At 43.0% G+C, this 21,403-nt stretch overlaps 1 protein-coding gene across 3 annotated transcripts in view; it reads right to left on the bottom strand.

Annotated features, from left to right (window-relative positions):
• The window catches only part of TTYH3 (tweety family member 3), an 80,263-nt gene that overhangs the window by 24,354 nt on the left and 34,506 nt on the right, over positions 1-21,403 (bottom strand). For all 3 annotated transcript variants that reach the window (XM_030001702.2, XM_030001703.2, XM_041120215.1), the window contains exons 2-7: positions 15,210-15,379; positions 7,686-7,797; positions 6,814-7,034; positions 5,896-5,991; positions 3,057-3,129; positions 2,629-2,704 (exon numbers count right to left, since the gene is read on the bottom strand). In XM_030001702.2, the coding sequence (XP_029857562.1) occupies positions 2,629-2,704; positions 3,057-3,129; positions 5,896-5,991; positions 6,814-7,034; positions 7,686-7,797; positions 15,210-15,379 (748 nt within the window). The remainder of the gene's footprint in view (positions 1-2,628; positions 2,705-3,056; positions 3,130-5,895; positions 5,992-6,813; positions 7,035-7,685; positions 7,798-15,209; positions 15,380-21,403) is intronic.

Here is a 21,403-nt window from a genome sequence, read left to right as displayed (position 1 = left end):
ACATATAGGGTAACTCCCAAAGGATTCTTCTTCCATGGACTACCTGAGTCCCTCCATGCACTCACACTCTCTCTTAGTCAACTCTTTTCTGAACTGAAAAATTCACAGTTGGGTACCCTCTGGTGATACTAGCTGGAGCAATCTTGAAGTGTTTCTGCCTCATCTGTCTATACTGCTGTTAATGTCGGAGAGCATCACCCAAAGAGCAGAGGCAGCAAAGCAGAGAGTGTGAAGAGTCCATGCGCTAGAACTAGGAGCCTTCAAACAGGGCATCTTCCTCCAAGAGGACGGTGTCGATGCTGGCTCCCAGCTGCCTGCCCTGTCTCCTTGAGCTCATCACTCTCGTTGTACATACGGCTCAACTGATCACAAAGCAGCTGCTACAATTTACAGCCAAGCATATTAAGGGATACCAACACCTTTTTCAGACTTTTAAAGATGTTTCTAAGGAGCCGTTGTTGGGATTAAAGTGTCATTGAGCAGTGCCACATTGCAGTCCTCATGTCGTGATTCTCCTTCCTGCTCAGGTGCACAGGACGGTCCTGACATTGGGGACCAAGAGCTATTTCTGTAGCTTCCTAATCATAAACTATGACACAGCAGTGAAAATCCACATGGGAAGGCAGAACATTTGATCATCTCCCAACCAGCTGCCTAGTGCTATGGCAGGCTCAGAAGTTAAGACCGATTTCCTTCTGAAAAAAGGAAAACACACTCACGAACACTCAACGGCTGCCTAACAGCAGGGAGCTGACACACCAGCAACCCACGGAAGGGGCCACCCTTCCAACTCAAGTCTGTGAAAACACCTGCTCTTCCTCCTCTTCAGCGTTTCGCTTAGACCCATTCACTGTTATTTATGTGCCTTAACAACTGTTATAGCTGGCGGTGTTGCCAGAACAGAGCCTGATTTCACCCAGGGGAGCTGACTGTCCCTGCCGGGGGGAAGCATGAGGAGGGACAGAATGCCAGTCCTGCGCTCACAGTTAGCCTTTAAACGAATGATACCAATTAATGAAAAACTGCAGGAGCCAAGCAGACAAGGACAACTGGAGTAGCACAAAGGGGCATTTCCTCAGTTTCCCACGGTCAATCTAATTGTTACCAAACATGTGCCAGAGCTGATTTGGGTTACCAAATTATTACAGCACACAGCTGGCATTAGCATGAGGTATTTCCCCTTGGCCTCAGTGACCCATTTGCCTCAGTGACCCATTTGCCTCCTTAAACAACTAGGAGACTAGCTTGGCACCTGAAGTCACATCTTCATCACCTTCACAGCCAAGAGAGGATTTTCATCTTGTCCAGTGTTAAACACTCATTCTCTTCCCTTATTGTGTTTCTTTGTAACAAAGAGAGTTGCCTGGCTCTATCCTCTCCTTCCTAGGAAATCAATAAATAAGGCATTCCAAAAATAACCTGTAGGGTGGTAATATCAACCTGTGCATGCTCTTTTATACTACATACTGCCTCCAGACAAAACATTTCTTATTGCTTCCAATCCCTGCATCCTCAGCCATAGCTACATACCTAATTTCCTGTCAGTTGCACAGCAAAAGGCAGCATTTGGCTAAGCACACAGCCATACACTAGGCCTTCTGTACACAAGGCAAAGATTCTCCGATTCCACTAAATAAGAACCAGGAAAAACACAAGTGGCTCCTTTTGCAACTCAGTGTCATTGCCTATTTGTGTTTTATCATACACAGAACTAGATAGAGGAACTATCAGGGGGAAAGAAGGTAGGAGAAAAGAAAAGTTAACTTTGTTATCTAAGCAGCAAACTCAGTCCTGAAAAATACTTTTCCTTTTTAGCACTTAATGGTATCTCTGCTGGCAGGTGCCCAACCACTTTTTTTGTTAAGCCATGGTTCTGAATGCCACTGTTGCCCCACTGAGGTCCAAATTGGTGGCACCTCTCATCTCACCAACCACATCAGTCTAAATTAGGAGCAACGAACCCCAAAAATCCATTAGTTCTTCAGCTGGATGCCACTGTGATGCAGGCATATTGCTCTAAACGGAACAGGATAAAGAAAGCAGTCAAAATACTGCATTTATAATGGAAAGGGAAATTCATACTTCTTCGTGGCAGTTTCCATTCATTTACCCTTTAAATTAGCTTTAAAGAGACTACTACTTATAGCCATCATTAAGAGAAAAAATTATCTATTTGTTGATAACAGATATAAAAATAAGTACTCTAAATTCAGGAATACAGACCCAAGAGCAAGTTTTAAAAATGACAACTCAAACTTCACACTGCTATTGCCACAGTTCTGTCACTTCGAGAGAAGAACAAGATTCAAGAGTGCTACGTTTAAGCAAAATAATCCAGGGACTTCAGTTGTTCCATCTTATCAGTTATTTCCACCTAAGGGCCAAGACAGAAGAAAGGTTCTGAAGGCTCTTCTGACAAAAAAAAGCATACATGTGCACTTCTGACCAGGGTATAAATGCTTCTTTGTGAAGAACATTGGTTTTCCAGACCTCCACACACATATGCTTTTCCCACTGTATGCAAGCTCCTCTGTTTCAATCACAGCCTTAAATTCTCAGCCGCTTCCATGCTCCTGTAGGACAGCTGGAGCTGCAGTACCCTGTGCCAAAGCCAGTCCCAGCACTTACCAGCACTAAGCACTGCATTCTCTTCAACCACTTTGGAGACATAAGCATCGGGGTTAATACAGAAGTCACTGGAGCCCTGGATAGATGCAAGACAAAAGGGAAAAGGAATATCAAAGAACACCACTATCAAAGAGCAATTGAGCCAGGTTAATGTCAGGGAACCCTGTACTATAGGGGTGTTTCAGATGCTGAAGTCTCTCATAGTCATCCCCACTAGCACTGCTTTACACAACCACAGCAGTGCTGGAGTACTAGCTAGCGCGCCACACCATGGAGAAAGGAGGAGCTCTGTACTTTTCATAGATGGAAATTGCTAGGACAGCTACTTAGAACAAGATGCGCTATAAAACAGGCACAGCATAACATCAATCTCACGTCTGATAAACCTGCAGCAAAGGGTGAATGGGACTTGGATCAGAGCCACTTACCACAGCAACAGCCAACTCCAGACCCAGGGATCCCCAGCTGACAACTAGGGCAAACACCCCAAGCAAGCACACCCTGTGGGAGACAGACAGATGGCAGATGTAGAAGCTCTGATTTCACACAGATCCTTTCACAAGATGTATTATTTAGAGTCCAAAGCAATTACCAAACCCAAGAAATTATCAACCACTGTATCTTCAGACAAACTATCCCATTTTATGTTGTGGACAGCAGCAACCAGAGAAGTTTATGTCCAGCTGTTGGTTCCCATGTTACCTGGCCCTGGGGCTGCAGGGGAGGGAAGAAGAGGGTGGAAGCAAAGTCTCACCCTGCTTCTAGCAGGGAAGCCAAAGGCACAAAGACACAGAGGTGGCTGTAGGGAAGGCAGATAGGCAGATGGATGACTAGTCCCACCACTCTCACTATTCCCGTTCTGGACTTTCCTGATCCAAAGATATTTGAAGAAAAATATGCCGTATCAAAAAACCCACAAAAACATACTGATCCAAAACTGGACAAATCCCTCCTGTTTCTAGAATAAATGAAGTTGTCAGGTGTAAGCACTGCACAGCTACGGACAGTGGGAGGGAACACTCAGCCCCTGTTAGGACACCTGGCTTTGGTTCCAAACTGCATGGACCTGAACAGCACCTAAGCATCCCACATAACCTCAGGAGAGAGACGCTCATCTGCAGGCAAACAGTTCAGAGCAACAGTTTAGGTGCCTGCCGCTGCCATGCAAGTCCATCTCTGCACTGATTTTAAAAGTTTTGTTTTGACAGCTACACCTCATTACTGACAGAAATAGTGGGAAGTGTCTGCTATCAAGCAGACACAAGGCAGAGGGATGACAGAGCAGTGGTCTCAGTGACATTCAGCTAGCATACACCAGTGGAAAAGGCTTTTGCACTTCCCCAACCAGCACATTAACTCTTCACCTTTGCTGTCACTATGAGTGCTAGAGATATTTAAGCAACAGTGCTCCTCAACTCCCTCAGGTATGGGGATGCAGACTAATAAGCAGTTTCATTTTATGTATCCCTATCTTCAAATTAAAGGGACACATGCTTTCTCTCTCAGGGATGCTTTTTCCTTCAGGCTTTGAAACACAAGTAGGTTCCCTCCCACCCACAACCTGAAGGAAACAAAACAAAAACCTGCTCATAACCAAGATATTCTTTATTCAAACCTAGTGCAAGTATCTCTGAGAGGAAAGGACATATCTCTTTTCTGCTACATTTGTCTCACTGAAGACTAGAGCTTTAGAAAAATAAATCTATGGATCTCCATTTTAAAAAAAGAGATCTATCCCTCAGTTTACCAACTTATTTTAATTCTGAGTAATCCCTATTTTGTGAATGGATCTGTGGCTCATCTTGCAGAAGTACTGGAGCTTCACCAGACTGACCTGTGCGCATAACTCTGGAATAAGACACTAAAACTTCATTATGCTTTTTTCCAAATGGATGCAAAAATTATCAGCCATGGATCAGTTCTGTGGTTTTATGACATACGGACGACAAGGCTTGGTGCCTCCAGCTGAGCATGGTAATCAATAAGACACGTTTGTTGTTTTACTTTAAATGAAGATGACAGGGTCAGTAACTGATTGCTTAGCTAGAAGATCTAAAACTGGCATTTCACCATCTTGCTTGGCTGTCATACACTTGCTTCTTTATGCCATGTGCTCCCTTTGGGGAATGCCTTAATATGAACTTCTGGCTAACAGGGAATGAGATTCTAATTTAAACCCTGGGTTTACCATCTGTGCATACACTTGGACTTTTGTCTGTATAACCTGCCAGGTATGAAGTCATCTGGCAAATAATAAATCTGAATATGCATTCCAATTATTAATGGCATCACCATGTACCAGGATAAACTCTTGGCCATGTCAGTTGTCAAACTGTCACTATGTTTATGATACCAGTATCTTTGCCAAATGTGCCAAGCTAAACCAAGCTACAAGATAGGGAGAGGAATGTTTTTTTTTCTTGTAATGGGGCCTGAGTATGGCAGCATTTGCGGTGCTTTTTAGAAATAGACATGCATTAATATTGCAGTACCATGGCAACAAGACTCCTCCTCATAACTGTACAAACCATTGCTTGTTCTCAGCTTAACATTTCTTCAGGTGTGACAGCCAAAGGTAAACAAGAGCAGATTGTGACACAAGGCATGCTACCAGGTTGTGTAGACGTACGCAATGCTTATCATCGATTAACAAATGCCTTCACAACTGCAGAGAACTAAAGGGAGATTTTTAAAGCCTGTAAATTTAAGGGAGGATGTTCACATTACTATCTCCCAGCAAATGGAGGCTACCAATGCTACCCAGTGGAAGGCAGATGGCCCGTATGAGTTCCTCATCTTTGATGAGAAAGCAATGGGCACCAGTACCATTGCATTTGCAATGGACACCAGTACCATTGCATGGTGAGACACTGGAACAGGTTTCCCACAGAAGTTGTGGATGCCCCATCCCTGGAAGTGTTCAAGGCCAGGTTGGATGGGGCTTTGAGCAGCCTGGTCTAGTGGAAGGTGTCCCTGCCCATGGCAGAGAGGTTGGAACTAGATGATCTTTAAGGTCCCTTCCAACCTAAACCATTCTATGATTCTACTCTATTATTTTATAGCCCAAGAACCTACCTGTGAAGATCTCTCATACACAGCCCTAATCCTATCCACAGAGCTATGCTCTACAAAGTCTCTCTCCATTGAGAGGCAAATTTAAGATGTTCAGTCTCAGAAGTCCTTGATATCAACTAACAGTCTAGAGGTTTAAACTAGCAGGCACTTGCATTCAGCTGGCCTTTTTTATGCACTGTGCTTGGGACTTACCCCATAAGAATGGCCCTAGAGTTTCTAATGAGCCCAAAGAGCACCAGCAAACATATCAGGACATGGAACAGGAGCAGGCCCAGGTATCCCAGCCACCTGCAGCAAACAAAAACATAGTCTGCAAAGAACAACTGGTATATAAAAGACGCAAATCAAGAAGCTAGTGTGACTCATGGGAAAAACGTAGCCCTTCTTTTCTTCACGTAAAAGCCACCACTAACGATTAATCTCCAGAGAGCTCTGGATATTTGCTGGGTCTGGAGTCGATGCAGGTAAAAGCATTTACACAACACGCCCAGCAAACACAGTTGTTGAGAAATGAGACTGCTAATCTTGTTCTAGTGTAAAGTTATATGCAACTGGACACCATCAGGTGAAAAAGAGGCACTGGAGCTTCTTGAACTCCCTAGACATTTGTTAGAAAATGGTTTAGTTATTTATTCCACATGTGTGGACAGAGGTTTTCTTTTGTGGAATACAGCTGATGCAATCTTTTATTAAATATGTTTAATAAAAAGGAACATTAGGGTGTGGTGTTAATTTACGGAACTAGTGCAGTTTTCTACTCTATTTAGTTAATGTGTCATACAACTACAACACACTTATTAGGACAAAACAGTAGCTATCTCTGTGGCTGGTTTTTTCCCCAGTGTTAGAACACAAGCTACGGATTTTGTACATTGAGAATAAGTTTCCCTTCAGCTGGTAATAAACATAGTTAAGGAAAAAAGTTGTTGTCATGCATTTTGATTTAAACTGAAGGCAATTTCGCTGTAAGAAACGAATCAGCTGGGTGGGCCAAGAGCACCTGCAGTAATATATAGAGCCTTTGGTGCAGCCACCCAGAACACACACATCATTACTGCAAAACGGGCCAAAACAGATGCTACAGCCACTACGCTACGGCATGCTACACACCTGTACCAGTCATAGAGGTCAATCTGAATTGCCAGCTCCTCCAGAGACAGCTCTTCATTCTTCCAAAAGGGGATCTCAGTTGTTTGCCTGACCAGATCATCCAAGAGACCTTGCAGTTTCTGGATAACATGCAGGTAGTCTGTCTGCTTCGTGAACATCTCCTCCAGGATGAGCAAGTTTGGTTCCACTGTTTGGTTCAGGGCCACTGCGGTATCTAGTACCTATAGTTTGAGAAAGAAAAGGGCGGGGCGGGGGAAGAAAAAAAAGAGAAAAATAATTAAAGGACAGGAAGTCAAGGAAGTAAAGGAGGATTCATTCTTATTAGCAAGTCATGGACAGCTTCCAGATTACTTGTCATCTGTCTTAAGAGGCTCAGACTGCTTACCCTTCAAAAGCAACTTATAAACACCTATAAAGCAGATTGCTTGCAAGTAGTCCTACGGTGGCTTCTCCGCTGAGCTTTTAACATATGTAGCCACATTTTGCAAACACATTTTGCAGCCATGAGGGTTGCAGTATGATACCATGAAATTAGAGGTAGCAGAGGAACAACTAATTGTACTAAAATGATACATTTTACTAAGAGACTTGTCTGCTTTGGCCTGCCTCCTCTTCCGGGTGTGGAAGAGAAGCTGTTTTTAAACCCAGCAAAGAGAAGACTTCATTTAACAAACTGTGTTTGCTTTGATATTTTTAGAACAGCTGAAGAAATCACCACTCCATAATGGAAATTTTAGCACATCTCTAAGTCCAGAGACTAACAAAAAATAGGAAGAGATAATGGGCACAGCCAGATACAAGAGAAGAGGTGCTGAGCAAGTCTGCTTATTCCCACACTCCTCATTTGCTAGCGCATGTCTCCTAGTGCTTACCCGGTCTTGGACACCTGCCACAGTGCGGTTTGCATGGCGTAGTGAGTACGTCAGCCGATGAATGCCGTCACTGGTCTCTCCATTCCCATAGAAGCCAACAGCAATTCCAGCGCTGCAGAGAAAGCAAGCAAGAAAGGGTAGAGTTAAAGCTAAAAAGCAAGCTATATAATCCATGGCTTAACACTACAGCGCCCTTAGTAGTCACATCAGCACTTTCCACAGAAAGGAAAGCCGCTCGCCTCCCAAAGGGTAGCTGGGGTAGTCATACTCCTCAACATCCTCAACAACCACTATAAAAATTCACTTGTAAACATTTGCCTGTGTTTTCCACGCAGCCACTGATTCTCTGTATAGCATCCATATGATGAACAGTGGAACACCATCCCTTCTCAATATGTATGTGTCATTTATGGTATAATAATGAAAATCTGTTAGAGAACTGTTAGAGAGTTCAGACGTAGCCATGGGCAACCAGAAATCCATCCAGCCAAGCGGGTCTCCAGTGGCTCCTGCAAGAGCTACCATCGCTATGTCAGGAGACGCATGCCTTCTCCGGACATGAAATACAGATTGTTTCATGACTTTTTTTTAAAAGCAGGACACGAAGAGCTTGCATTGACTACTTGCCCATGGTGGTGGTTCCTCTAGATACATTTTCCATGCCCTCTTCTCTACACTGTGAAGTACCTATGAACATCATCTATCTTGATTTATCTTCCCATTAGAGCATTTGTGTCTCACTGATTTAGAGTACTGGGAAGGAAGGCTTAATAACTTACTGGGACAACAGACTATTTATTTTTAAAGCAAGTGAATTTCAAGCTTGCAGACACAATTCAACTCCAGCTGCTTAGCGAATTACCACCTATAGGCTGATTTGCCATAACTGTCCACATATATCAGTCTGCCCCAATTATGAAGTAAACCATATTAGCTTAAGCTTCACTTAAAGGAGGAAGATCCTGTAGATGAACCGCAGCCAGCAGATTATCCCATGCAAGTCAGCAATACCTCTTATATTACCCCATCACTGCAGGAACTCACAGTTCTTCTTCCCAAACCCATTTCTCCTAATAATAGGAGAATGAACTTGTGAAGGGGTCACACAACTAAACTCAGGGCAAACAAACATCACCCTTTAGAGCACCCAGGATCTTTTCTGGGAAGGTTCTCAAGACACCAAGGTTGTGTTTGTGGTAGTGGAAAGGAAGGTGGTGGTGATGGTTTCAGTGTAAATCTAAAGTTATTCTGGATGAAACGGTTTCTTCACAACAACTTTGTGCTTGGGTTATAGCACTACTTGCTTTGAAGGAGGAATAAAAGAGGAAGAAAACAAGCCAAACAACACCTTTCAGAACAAGTAAGTGTAGTGCCTTTTTTTAACAGGAAGGGTCACTAAAGGACGTTAGGCATTCTTCACCAGCATCACCGGCTGGGAAATGAACCCAAGCAGGCAGGCTAGAGTGGGCTTTGTCTAAATAACTGACCCTTGCACAGATTTGCTCTGGCACATACATCAATCTGCAGTCCAAACGACCATTTCTGCTCTCACTCCTCTCCTGCAGTAAGACAGCATCCATCCTTCTTTTCCTGGGCTCATCCACTTCAGAGTGAGCAGAACAATGTAGTTCACTTGGCTGCATTTCTACTTTCTCCTCATACATATAAGAAATGGAAGCAAAGATCACACACTGGAAGCAGAGCCACTATGAAAATCTGTGTCAGCCTCACACTTTTTCCAGCAATTGAATCTCTGTTAATTATAGAGAGCTTGGCCCATAAAAGCCTCAGCTGAAGAGCCTTCCAGGGACAGTAGGCAGCCTACATCATATACAGAAAGAGAGGTAGTAGGTATGTAACTCTTAATATTTAGTGTTAATACAAGAACTCACTCTCTTTCTTCATGAGCACCATTCCTCAAACATTCCCCTAATGCAAATGATGCTGATAATTAAAGAGAGAAAAGCCCTCTGCATTCCTCCCTGGTTACAGCTATTATCAGAGCTTGATAATGCATGCCTAGGATGCAGGGGAGTGGAGGGGATAAAAAGAGACACAACACCCCCCTCCTCCTGAACTAGAGAGACTGCAGATCCAGAGCTATGCTTAGGATAAGGCAGCTCAGCATCCCATCACTGCAATCGCAAACCTTGGACTTGAATTGCCCCTTGTCTTATCAGAACAAATTCACACAGACTCTTTCACCCTCCTGAGCAGTAGCAAACTTCAATGTTTTTTTTCCTACTATAGACACCAAATAAATTCCAGAACATTCCTGACATTGAATATGCAAATCTGACCCCTTTAATGGGTGAGCAATTTTTATTCAGCCTGTTACAGCTACTAGAAGCCTTTTCTTTCAGCAAAGGCTTGGTAAGTGCCCAAAACCTGCTGCTTGGCTCTCAGTATTCCCAGCATAGTAGCACTATTTTGGTGTAAAAGACTCAGAAACAGCACTCTGAAGTAGCAGCAGTCATCTTGTCCTTAAAGATGCAGCACAGCTACGTACATTAGCCAGTTTACTCAAAGGTACCATTTGTGAAGCACTAGCAACTACAGGCAAGTGACTTGAAACTCATTACCCTATTCAAGGAAAAACCACCCCAGCAGCCATCCGTAGGCTTCCTATCCAGCCCTGTATGAACCACATCTTTCACTGCCCTTAACCCTCTAGGCACAGTCACTACTCCTGAAAGAAAACACTAGAGCAACAGGAATAGGGATAAAAGCCATTTAATTCAAGTAACAAATTCCTCTATACATGCGTATCACACATTCACTGGAAACTACACATAAAGCATTAATTTATTCCATTACTGCCCAGCAAAAGCCAGATCTGCATTCATGCCCTGTGCTAGCAAGGGCCACTTACACAGCCATTCCTTCTCCTAGGAGCAAGCTGTACGGTTTTGTGGCAGTTCCCCTTTCTATCACGCTAGAGAGGGAAGGAAACCATCCCTGAAGCCCAGAAGCCCAGCAGCTGCCCAGACCCATGCTGTGACTGAGGAGGGGGCAGAGCTGAAGGGCAGGCAGCAGGGGAACTGCCGGTGGGAGAAGAGGAGAGAACTGATGGTGTTTAGTTTTCTGTTTGCATGTGGCTTCATCTAAATCCAACAGTTGTTTCAAATCCCTGCCTACACACACTGGTATAAGTTGCTATTGTTTAAAGCAGATTTAAGGATTTGCACTAGTTTTTAACTACCTTTTATTTGATTACAGGGAAACAGAGGGGCTCCTTCTATTTAAGCACATTCTTTTTAAGTAAAAATAGATCAACTCATCTTAACCCAACAGTGTAAATCCTTGAGGTCAGGACAAATCACATGGCTTCTTGCACAAACCCCAAGAGGTTCTGTAGCCCAAGATATAGCAGATCCATTTCCCAGTACAGGATGACAAAATCATCACCCAATGGAGAAGCCTGCATTTCTGTCACGCAGCATGGATACAAGAACAGCATTCCTGAATGACACAGCTTTTTTCCACCCTAGCACCCTCTGAAAGATACTCCAACACATTTTCAATGCTTCTATAGGAAAGTCATCTCCACTTCTGCTACTCTTGCTCCTGTCACACCGCCCCCTCCCTAGCACGCATACACCTCTCCATACCATCCCATCCTCAATTCCTCCTCCCAAACCTACCCTTGTCAGACTCCTGTCGCTTCCACTATCCCTACCTCTCCCCTGCCTTCCTTCTCACTCGTATTTTTTAATAAAAATCTTAAAAATCAATCTACCAAGCTCTTACAGACCATTTAAAGAGTTGCTCCTGCTGTTCAATACTGCATTTAAAAAGCCACTTGGCTACTCAGTCATTTTGGTAAGTGTTAGGAAACCCACTTACATTAAGTCAAGAAAACACTGCACTCCTGAGCTTAACTTATCATCACTGGTGCACACCCACAGAAACACACTAGAGAGAGACAGTACGCTATACCAGCTCTTCAAGTTATATGACATGAGACAGAAGAGCAACATGCCACGATTTCTATGTATTCCTACAGATAAAACAGTATGATTTAAAGTACTGCAGGTTGTGTGTAAACACACTTCAGTATCACTTTTCAGCAAGACTCAAGAAATTCAAGTCTGGAGAACAGCTTTCCTCTTGTTTGTTTGCAAGAGTCACACAGGCTTAGGATATCCCTTGATAAAGAACCAGAAAAGAAAAATCAAGTGCAATTCCAAATTAGCTTGCAACACGACCTGCAAAAAAATGTTTTCTGGATTACACAAAGTATACACGAACAGCAGAGCGTTAATCTGATACAGAGAGCATATACATGCCTTCTGGTGGAGAGATCCTCCCATTGTAATACCCATGCACACACAGTGAAAACCCCTCTGGGTACTCAGTCACCAGCCTGAAAAGATGAACACTAGCCATTCACATCACATCCTTAGAAATGAATAATCTAACTACACCAAGTCATCTATAATTACAGGAACTTCATAAGGAGAGCCCTTTTTAGACTTCATGTTCTCAGGAGAAATGTTAATTTGTCTGTCTAATTACCACCTTGCACTTTCGCACCAAGGGAAAGCGCTATTACTGGCACTCGAGAAAGCAAGTTTTCACCATCTATTTGTACCCATTTCTTTCAGGTATCCTCTCTACAAAGCTTCCTACCCACCTTCAGAGCTGAGCTCCCTTCTGGGAGAGTTAGGGTCCCTTTACTGGTGGATGAGATGATTTATAAGACAACTCCCTGTACGCAGAAACCCGATCAAAATTGGTAAGGACTAGACATTAACTAAGTATTCAAGGAATAGTCTAGGCAAATCATTCCTGCAGCTTTGTGGCTAGAGCAACTGGGAAGACTCATTAGAGAGTAATTTTGTTGGAGAGCTGCTGTTAACCGGTTATGCTTTCCTGCTAGCTCAGCATTCTCCCTTTTGCTCAGCAGGAAATATCAAGTCATTAGGAAACAGTGATCCACAGCACTCAGCAGGATTCACAGTACAAACAGCCCTCTGGGATTAAGTGCTACCTAGATAAGCATGTACTAGTCACAGCTGGACTTAACCAGAGTTAACTAGTTCTTGACAATAGTCCACTTCACAGTACTCGGACAGACCAGACCAGCTGCTGCTTGGGACCTCTCACGGCTTCAGCATCTAAGCTCTTTCTCTCCCTTTGCATACGGTGCTACAAACTGCCTCCCAGATCAGCCTACTGTCAGGCAGACATTCAGAATAGCCTTATTCCCCATGAAACGCAACAGCATCTGCCAGTCTGGCACTTCTGTTATGTGTAACACATAGCTAGGACAGGACATATCCAGTGGACTAATCTTTAACTGTTGGTATCTAACAGGGACTTCCTGCTAGCACAGATGAGATTCCTTGCTTGTGGGAAGCCGTATCTGCATACCCAGCCAGATGCTGAGCACAGAGCACCAAGAGGCACTGGTTCGAGTGCACTGTCGCATCCAGCTGCTATAAGAGGGGCAGAAAACCAACATCAGCTTTGCAGGAGAGCAGCAGCACTTGGACAGCACCTTCACTCACCACAGATGGTACCAACCTGCTATTGCTCAAGCACACTGACTTCAGAGTGGAAATGTAAAACTTAATTTAAAAAAGTCAAGACAAATATTCATCCAATATCACTGTAGATTCAGGTAGAATCTTAGTTTTAAGGATACTCCTGCATTTAATACTTGCAAAAACAAATAGGACGCCAAGGATGAGAACCAATAGTTCAGATTTTAAGGAAGCCTAAGCAGTTCTCCAGCTTGCAGTCTTGACCGGGAGTTACATCAAGTTTACCAGAATTTATGCGCTGACCTTCCAACTTTAAATGGTCTCACACATGCTCTAGCAGATGTGCAGAATACCTCCTTCTCACCCTTTCTACAATTAAAAACAAATACAATTACCACACTCTGCAGCAGCTGTCTTGGACACATATGCTGCATAACAACAGCTAATAAGAGCCTGTAGCAGCAGCAAACTATAAATAGCATCAGCTAGAGCTTCCGTAAGAAAGGGTTAGGACCACAGTACTTTCAGTGGATTGGAATGGATGCAGCTGAAGCTCCTGAGATCACTAAAAAGAAAGGTGAATAAGGCTGAGAGTTCTTCTTTGCAAGTTGTTCTCTGGTTTGCCTTTCCATGCCAGGCACCTATTTGCAGTCAGCAAAGCACAGAGAAGCTCCCTGCAAAGATAGCAATATTGGCTAGTGCACTAGCTCTCCTCCTCTGAGCCCCTGCCTCTACAGGCAAATCCATCCCCAGCTGCTAAACTCACAACATAATGTCTGCTCTGCAGTGTTTGTTCCATACTTCAGGGGTTTTCTATTATCTTAAGTATGTGCCTCAAAAGAACAAATACACAAATGCATTAGTAGCACAATCTAGCCCTTGAACAGCTAAGCCTGGCCTTCAGGGAACATGCCCACCTCCAAAAAGATCACATACTAGATCCACCACTTAGCAGCAGGTTAATACAAAAAGTGAGCCATGAGACACTGCAAAATACAATCTTCTTGTTATCTCCTTTCTGAACAGAGGACCACTCCCAAACCTGCCAGCCTTGCGGAGGTGCAACTAACACTACCTGGAGTCTTGGGCAAGAGTAGATGATGTTTGGGATTGGTAAGAAACACAGTGCTCAATCTCAGTGCACATGTCCACAGAGCTCAGAGTATTCATTCTGCCCGAGTCAAAACAAAGTCCAAGGCTCCTTCCAGAAGTTTGCAGACATGTCCCTGCTTTCGGATGCCCCATCATTAACTTTCTAGGAAATCAGATCCTCATCTGTGTTGACTGAAAAAACCAAAAAAAAGCGACCTCAATCAGAAAACAAACAAAACGTAAATTCTCTCCTTTTAACTTCTGCACATGTTCTCCACTAATTACTTAATTTTATTTTGGTTTTCAGCAACCCTTCTTTTCACCTCACCTCCAAAAGCTTCTATTGCTCAGTCATAACGTGAAATGTTGCTGACACTAGCACCATTACTAGTAACCCTTGGAGATGGCACATTAGTACAGATAATGAAATGCAGCAGTGTCTTACACAGGCTGCAAAATCTGAACGTCCACTCCAGTCAAATACCAGTATTTCCAAACCCAAAAGAATCATCTGTGCCTCCTTCTTCTTAATCTACTCTCCCACACAGTCATTCTTTTTGGACACCAGATTCTAAGAAATCTCCACCTAGACCTGATAAATATTTCAGCTCTATTCATCCTATTTAAGTGATAAGCTCCCAAGGGCGCAGTGTCCTTGATTTACCACTTGCAAAGTATCAAAGAGCAGGACATTAGCTATTCCTTTTTACATTGCTCAAGCCATTAGGCAGTTCAGCAAGTGGTAGAAAGGAGGAAAATACATTACAGATATTTAAAACACATATATATATATATATATATGTATGCATGTATACCTCAAGTGGAAAGAGGGATTACTGCCAACATTGCCTAACTACAGACACGCATACCAAGCATGAAAATGCACGCACAGGATATGCCACCCCAAGTTACAGTGAAGATCCCTTTCAAGCATCAACCATACCTGCACACCAGGGTTGCAATGATGACACACCATGCCGTACAGCAGCAGTCAGCATTTAGATGTTCTTCGCTCTTCCGATGGCGGCAACACAGCCAAAATGAGTAGAACAAGAGAAAGAGCAGGTCCAGAGCGAGGCAGGAGAGAGCGATGCCACCCAACAGCAACAGGGCCTGTGGAAAACAAAGATGGGCTTCACATCTTACCATGGCACAGCCATTGCATGCAAATCAGGGCCCAGATGTTTGAGGGCTCTGCAATAAGACAGTGCTGAAGGCATACCCTGAAAACAAGTTGTTTTGTGGTTTTGGTATATTTTTTAAAAATAAACAGAAGATTTTTAGCCCCACTTTCTCCCCTCTCTGCATCCCACTCGATGAAACCACAGTGTGTACCTAAGCAGTAAATAGCTGAGCCATTTTGTCTGTCCCAGTCTGCAAACAGCCTAAGTGCATCAGGAAGGGTTTCCTCTTTACTCCTAATCAGAGGTCAGCAGATTTAAAGGGGGAAAATAAATAAATAAATAAATAAATAGTTCAGCCAGCTGCCTCTATCTGTACAGTTCTTTAATCTTCATGAATAAATATGCAGGCTTATTCATTAGAAATCCAAGTGCATGAGTGGGTTTGAAAGGGGGTGGAATTTATTATACATGGTGAGATTGATTTTAAAAAAAATGAATCCCCATGCAATGCTTCTGTTCAAGGCAGACCTACAATAAATGCTAAACCCCTCCATATACCATCCACATACATAGGTACAACAAATGCGGATGCTACAGACACACTGGCTTGGAGCTGCCACAAGCTGAGTTATTGTGTTATACCTATTTCTAGTCAGTCAGATGTTCCTGGGAGGAAAGGGAAGCAATAAATGTTTAACTCCATTCCAATTTCTTTTTCAGAAAATCCTGGCTAAAACCCAAAAATGCAAACCAATTTTGTTAAATAAAATAAAATAAAAAAAGCATTAAAAAAATCCATTCTAACACCAAATCCAGCCACACCTTCCCACATGAATGAATGAAGTACTTTTACCCATAAGGTTTTTTGGATAAACCCTTGGTAGCGGTGACAAATACCAACTTATGAGAAATGACTTCTATATCTGGAAAGGGCCTAAGTCACCTACTGCTACCCCAGTATCGGGAAGGCAGACAGATCTGTATCAGCAAACCTAAAACAAAGGGGTTTGGTTTTTTGGTTGGTTTTTTTTGTTTGTTTGTTTTTTAATCAGTATCTCTTTTCCTCCCCATGCAGAAACTCGTTAAAGAACATTTATACACTTCCTCCTGATTGAAACAATAACTTTCTCCTGGTCAAAGAAATGAAACAAAGAATGCTGCGATTAAAGTAAGATTCTCAACAAAACTGGTGACCGTTTCTAACAGGGTCTGGTAGTAACTTGCTCTTTGTAGGCTTCTCTTCCCCTTTTTCCCCCCTGGTCTGCTCCACAGGTACTCCCTGCTGAGTTATTATCCTGGCAAACTACACGAGCCACATAACATACTTTCCAGCCAAGCAAATGTCAGTGTGTACAGACTGTAGGGCCCATCGCCATACATAATAAGATTCAGGCTAGTTAAACCCAACTGCTGCATCACAGATGCTCCACATAGCCGCATGCAGTTTGCTTTCCCAGCCTTAGGAAACCCACCCAAAGCCCATCACAAGTGCACTGGGATGGGGGGAGCTTACAGGTGCTGCTTTCCCAAACTAAACAGCAGAAACTCAGTCCCGCTGTAGAAAGTGAACTTTGGGATCTTTAACAGAGAAGAGTGGGGGTGGAAGGGAAAAAGCCCTATCCCCCTTTCCCATGATTAAGCCAGATGGTGCGTGCACTGTTTGAGTTCCTGAGCAGAAAGGGGCCTGCAAGAGGGAAGCTGCGTTTGGAGCCCCACATTCTTCCACTTCTGAAGGCTTGCCATGTACGAGCACTCAATACTAATTTAACTAACACATTTGGCATACCAAAGCTCCTCGGGGATATTCTTTATTTTTTAAACACGTCAGGCTGCTGTAATGCAAAGATTTCCTGCACTGCTTGCCTGCACTTCTTTCTTCACACCCTCAACCTTCCTGCACATGCTAAAAGGCATTACCACTGGAAAGACGAACTCAGTTGAAAACATCTTCTCAGCAACCCTTTATCAGCCAAAAAATTCACACTGCAGCTCCAGATGTAGGGGAACAGCCCCCATTAAAATGAAAAAAAAAAAAAAAAAAAAAAATTAAAAACTGCCATGCAGCAAGCAACCTGAAGTTCTCGCTTTGAAGGGACACTTAATATATGCTTTAATTTATGCATCTGGCCAAAAGGACTTGGCTAGCCACTACACCACGATCTGTGTTTCATTTTCCAGAGAATATTTGTTTTCCATTAATGGATATGTGCCATGACAACAAGTGAAATCATCCAGCAGAGCAGTTATTAATCTTTCTGACTGATGAGTCAGTTTAGGACCCAGAGACTGGCTGGCAGTGAAAGCTTGGTCGCAACCAAAGATATGCCTGTGCCTGCTTGTCAGGATTAAATGACAGTATTTAAAAAAGGGGGGGGTGAGGCTGGATAAACCCTCAGACACTCTATCCTGCAACACTAAATCTAGGACTCGGTTATCCAAGGCCACGTTATCCAGAGTAAATGTAAAATTATGCACTGGGCCTTTTGCCACAAAAGAGCATCAATTCGTCTTCAAACATTTGCTGAGCTATCAGAACCTTTATAGCAAATGATGCATGAACTGCCCTTACAGGAAAATGGAGACAACTTGGAGGAACAACATTTTACCACTGTGCTGACACTAATGGCAGAAGTGGAGACAGAGCAGTCCCTGAAAATGAGTGTAAATCCAAGTGGTATCAGCCAGACTGGCAGGAGACGAAGCTACAGTGTTAGGAACTACTTTCAAAATGAAAGTTAATAGCAGTACACAGGGAAGTAACCACGAGCAGCATTGCTAGCTTGGAAAGGCACCATGAAACCTGAATACACTCGGTCTTGTGCAGGGATGGTGCTCGACAGCCCGCTGCAATGTTAATAGCCTTTCTCAACTCCAGCATCGTTGCCAGGATTCATGGTTTTTACTCTCTCAATGGGAGTAAGAAGCCAAAAAAGGAGCAGAAAGCATCTATGTCCCCATGCATAGACAGCGGCACCATCACAATAAGAAACACAGGGCACAGCAAAAACACCTCCCGCAAAAATACCCGGAGGCTGGTTAGCTCTTCAACATGCTATGAGAGTACCAATAGGTCCTGATATTATACCTAAGGACATATATTTAGATCAGCCTTCAGTTAGCATGACCCTTGGTCTCCAAGACCATGCCTTATGTTACTGTGGATCAATTAAACCACAGCCTTGTCTACTGGATGAAGAATCTCCATACAAAACAGCCGCTTTCAGCTTGCAAGTTCCAAACTGTGATTCACATCATTAGTTACCTGAATATATCTGTGGACTGTGGTCCTGGAAGGCTAATTTTAGCTGCTGAAACTGCACTTAAGGGATGTATACTCCACCCCATCCTACACACGTAGACAAAGAGAAGCAACATGAGAAAAGGGATATACGAGGTACATTTGAGTATATTTCCTTAGAAGGGAAAGCCTAAAAAAAGCCATGACATGCTGTAACACAGGAAGTAAACATTGGGTCGCAGTCACATTAAGTGCCAAGATTTAGCATGGCCTTAAGTGCTGTTTGTTCATCACTTGACTGCACAGAGAAGTGTTGGGTTAGGGACCCTTCCTCACACCACCATGCCCCCCTCTGCCATAAAGGTTACTTGACGCAAGAAGTCCTGGCAGCAGAACAGGTATAGAAGGTTAATTCTGAATGCACATGGGCTCAAAATAATCCATGTGTTTATTAAGTACAAGTTTTACCAACCTCAACCTATCCAACTTCCAATTACCACATTCTTTAGACCTTAACTGTACTAACAGCAGCATGGCGTAGCGAGCAGCTCTTCACATGGAATATATGACAGCTATTTCTAGATAGCACTGCTATTTTACTACTAGTTAGAAAGTCCACTAAAACTTCATTAAGAAACTTGAGAGCAAAGCTGAAGCCCTCAAGTGGTTCCTGAAAAGCATGCAGTTTTGCTTTTAGTCTTCCATCAATAATTTTAAAGTTATTTCATCTTAAAACTTCATAATTTCAACCCACAGGACAAAATAGCTACAGCTTTTGAGCATCTCAACAACACAGCTGTCTTAATCATTGCCACATTGAGAACTGTTTATAGTTTTACCTTAAAGTTAGCTTTTGCCAAAAGAAAGCTTTCCACTGAATCTGCAACTAATGTTCCTTCTGGATTTCCATGCAGAGACTTGAGATTGTGATAATAAAACAGAGAGAAGAGGTTAAAGGAGTGTGGGAAGAGAAAAACGTTCACCCAGAAGAACAAATGAAGCAAACTGGGCTGCTGCCAAAGGAGCACTCATCTCTATTTATTCCATGAAGGACGGAAGTCTTCTTAGCAAGAAAAGAAACTGCTGTGGGATAGTGTCATGCCTACACTACTTCCTACACTGGTTTTTTGCAGACTTCAGGACATCTCTTAGAAGCTTACATACTCAGAGATGATAAGTAACTCTGTCCCACCAAACTGATTTTTTTTGTAATGCTGGCAACACAAGGAACACTCTCTGACCCCCTCCATCAACTTGTTCTGAACATGCTGTGTTCAGAAACTAGATTTTTGTTTCTAAAAAATGCTGTACGTGGTGTTTGTTGAGATACTTAAGTGTCTCAGGATGTCATTCATCCCACAGCCTCTACAGAAGGATGCAGGCTTTGGTAGGGAACGCAGCCAACCATGTATTGGCAAATGTAATGTGGGGGGAGGTTGTGGAAACCACTGCTGATCTCAGCACTAAACCATCCATATCTCCTCTGCCTGTGGGACAGGCCTCCCCAGGCCAATGACTGTACTCAACACAGTAGAGGAGCAAGGCTGGGCAGGAAACGTGCTGTGGAAGAGGCTTTTCCCACGGTACTGAGATGTATTCTCCTTCGTGAGGGATCCCTCAGCAGCTTGGAAGAGCACCATGGAAACACAGGACAGGTTCCCCTGTCTCATCTCCTTATACAGACATCTCCCAGAGAAAGCACGCTGTTAAGGGAGTGCAGTAGATTTTTTTTATATATATTTAGGGCAAGTCCACACTGGAGCAAGCAATGTAGGCCAACACTTTGCCTTTAGCTTTCTTTGGCTATTGGCTTTCCTTTCTGGAAAAGATAAAATGCCAAGGATTATGTCATGGTTTTGTTTTTTTTTTTTAATCACCTTAAGACAATACAGCAGACACATTAGAATAAAACAGATCTAGAGTTGAAATATCTCCTAGCATGACTGGATAGCTCAAATCTATTTAACTAAGTTGGTTCAATAAACAGGCTAGCTTCCTCAACACTGAGAAGCTACCTACACAGGCAAGGGCATTCCACAGTTAATTGGCATTAGAGCTGTGAACTAAACCCACTTTAATTACAAATGAGTGTTCACACAGGGTTTTAATGTAGTTTAACTAGAATGGCCTTAATTCAGTGTAGTTTAATTCACTTTAGTGCATTTAAAGTGGTTTAATCTGCTTTGAATTTATTCCTCCAGTTAATTCAGATTAATTTCTCAAGTGCCCTTGTGCAGGCAACGCCTGAGAACAAGGCTAGGTTGATTAAAGATTCATCATCATTTCCTCCATACTAACATTCTGACCCCTTATTTCATAATTAAAGACTTTCAACACTGCCTTTATATTTGGTCCAATTCACAGAAGCCACTAGTATGGAGACTGAAAAGAAACAACCTTGCTGATACTTGGTTTATTGCAGTAACCAACAAGCAATACAATCATCACCAGAGTTTTGAGAGCTGTAGTTAAACAATATATAGAGCACAGGTATGTCTGCACCCCTCAACTTCCACTCGTTACATGGGGGCAGGTGCTACAATTCATCAGAGCATCTCATATCACAAACCAAAGAGAGATGAAAAGCACAGAGTAGAAAGGATTTGCTTAACAATTGGGTTGGATTTTTTTTCTGCCCATGAATGCAGATCTAAGCCATGCTAATCAGCAGTGAACACTGGAGTCCTATTGGGTTGAAGTCAAATAACAATCCATTTATTCCCTTAGCTGTTACCAACTCAGCAATCTCCATCTTACACAGCAAGGAAACATTCC

This window comes from Aquila chrysaetos, chromosome 25 (assembly GCF_900496995.4).
Source record: "Aquila chrysaetos chrysaetos chromosome 25, bAquChr1.4, whole genome shotgun sequence".
In the NCBI taxonomy this organism is placed as follows: domain Eukaryota; kingdom Metazoa; phylum Chordata; class Aves; order Accipitriformes; family Accipitridae; genus Aquila; species Aquila chrysaetos.
This window is presented reverse-complemented; position numbering and strand designations above follow the sequence as displayed.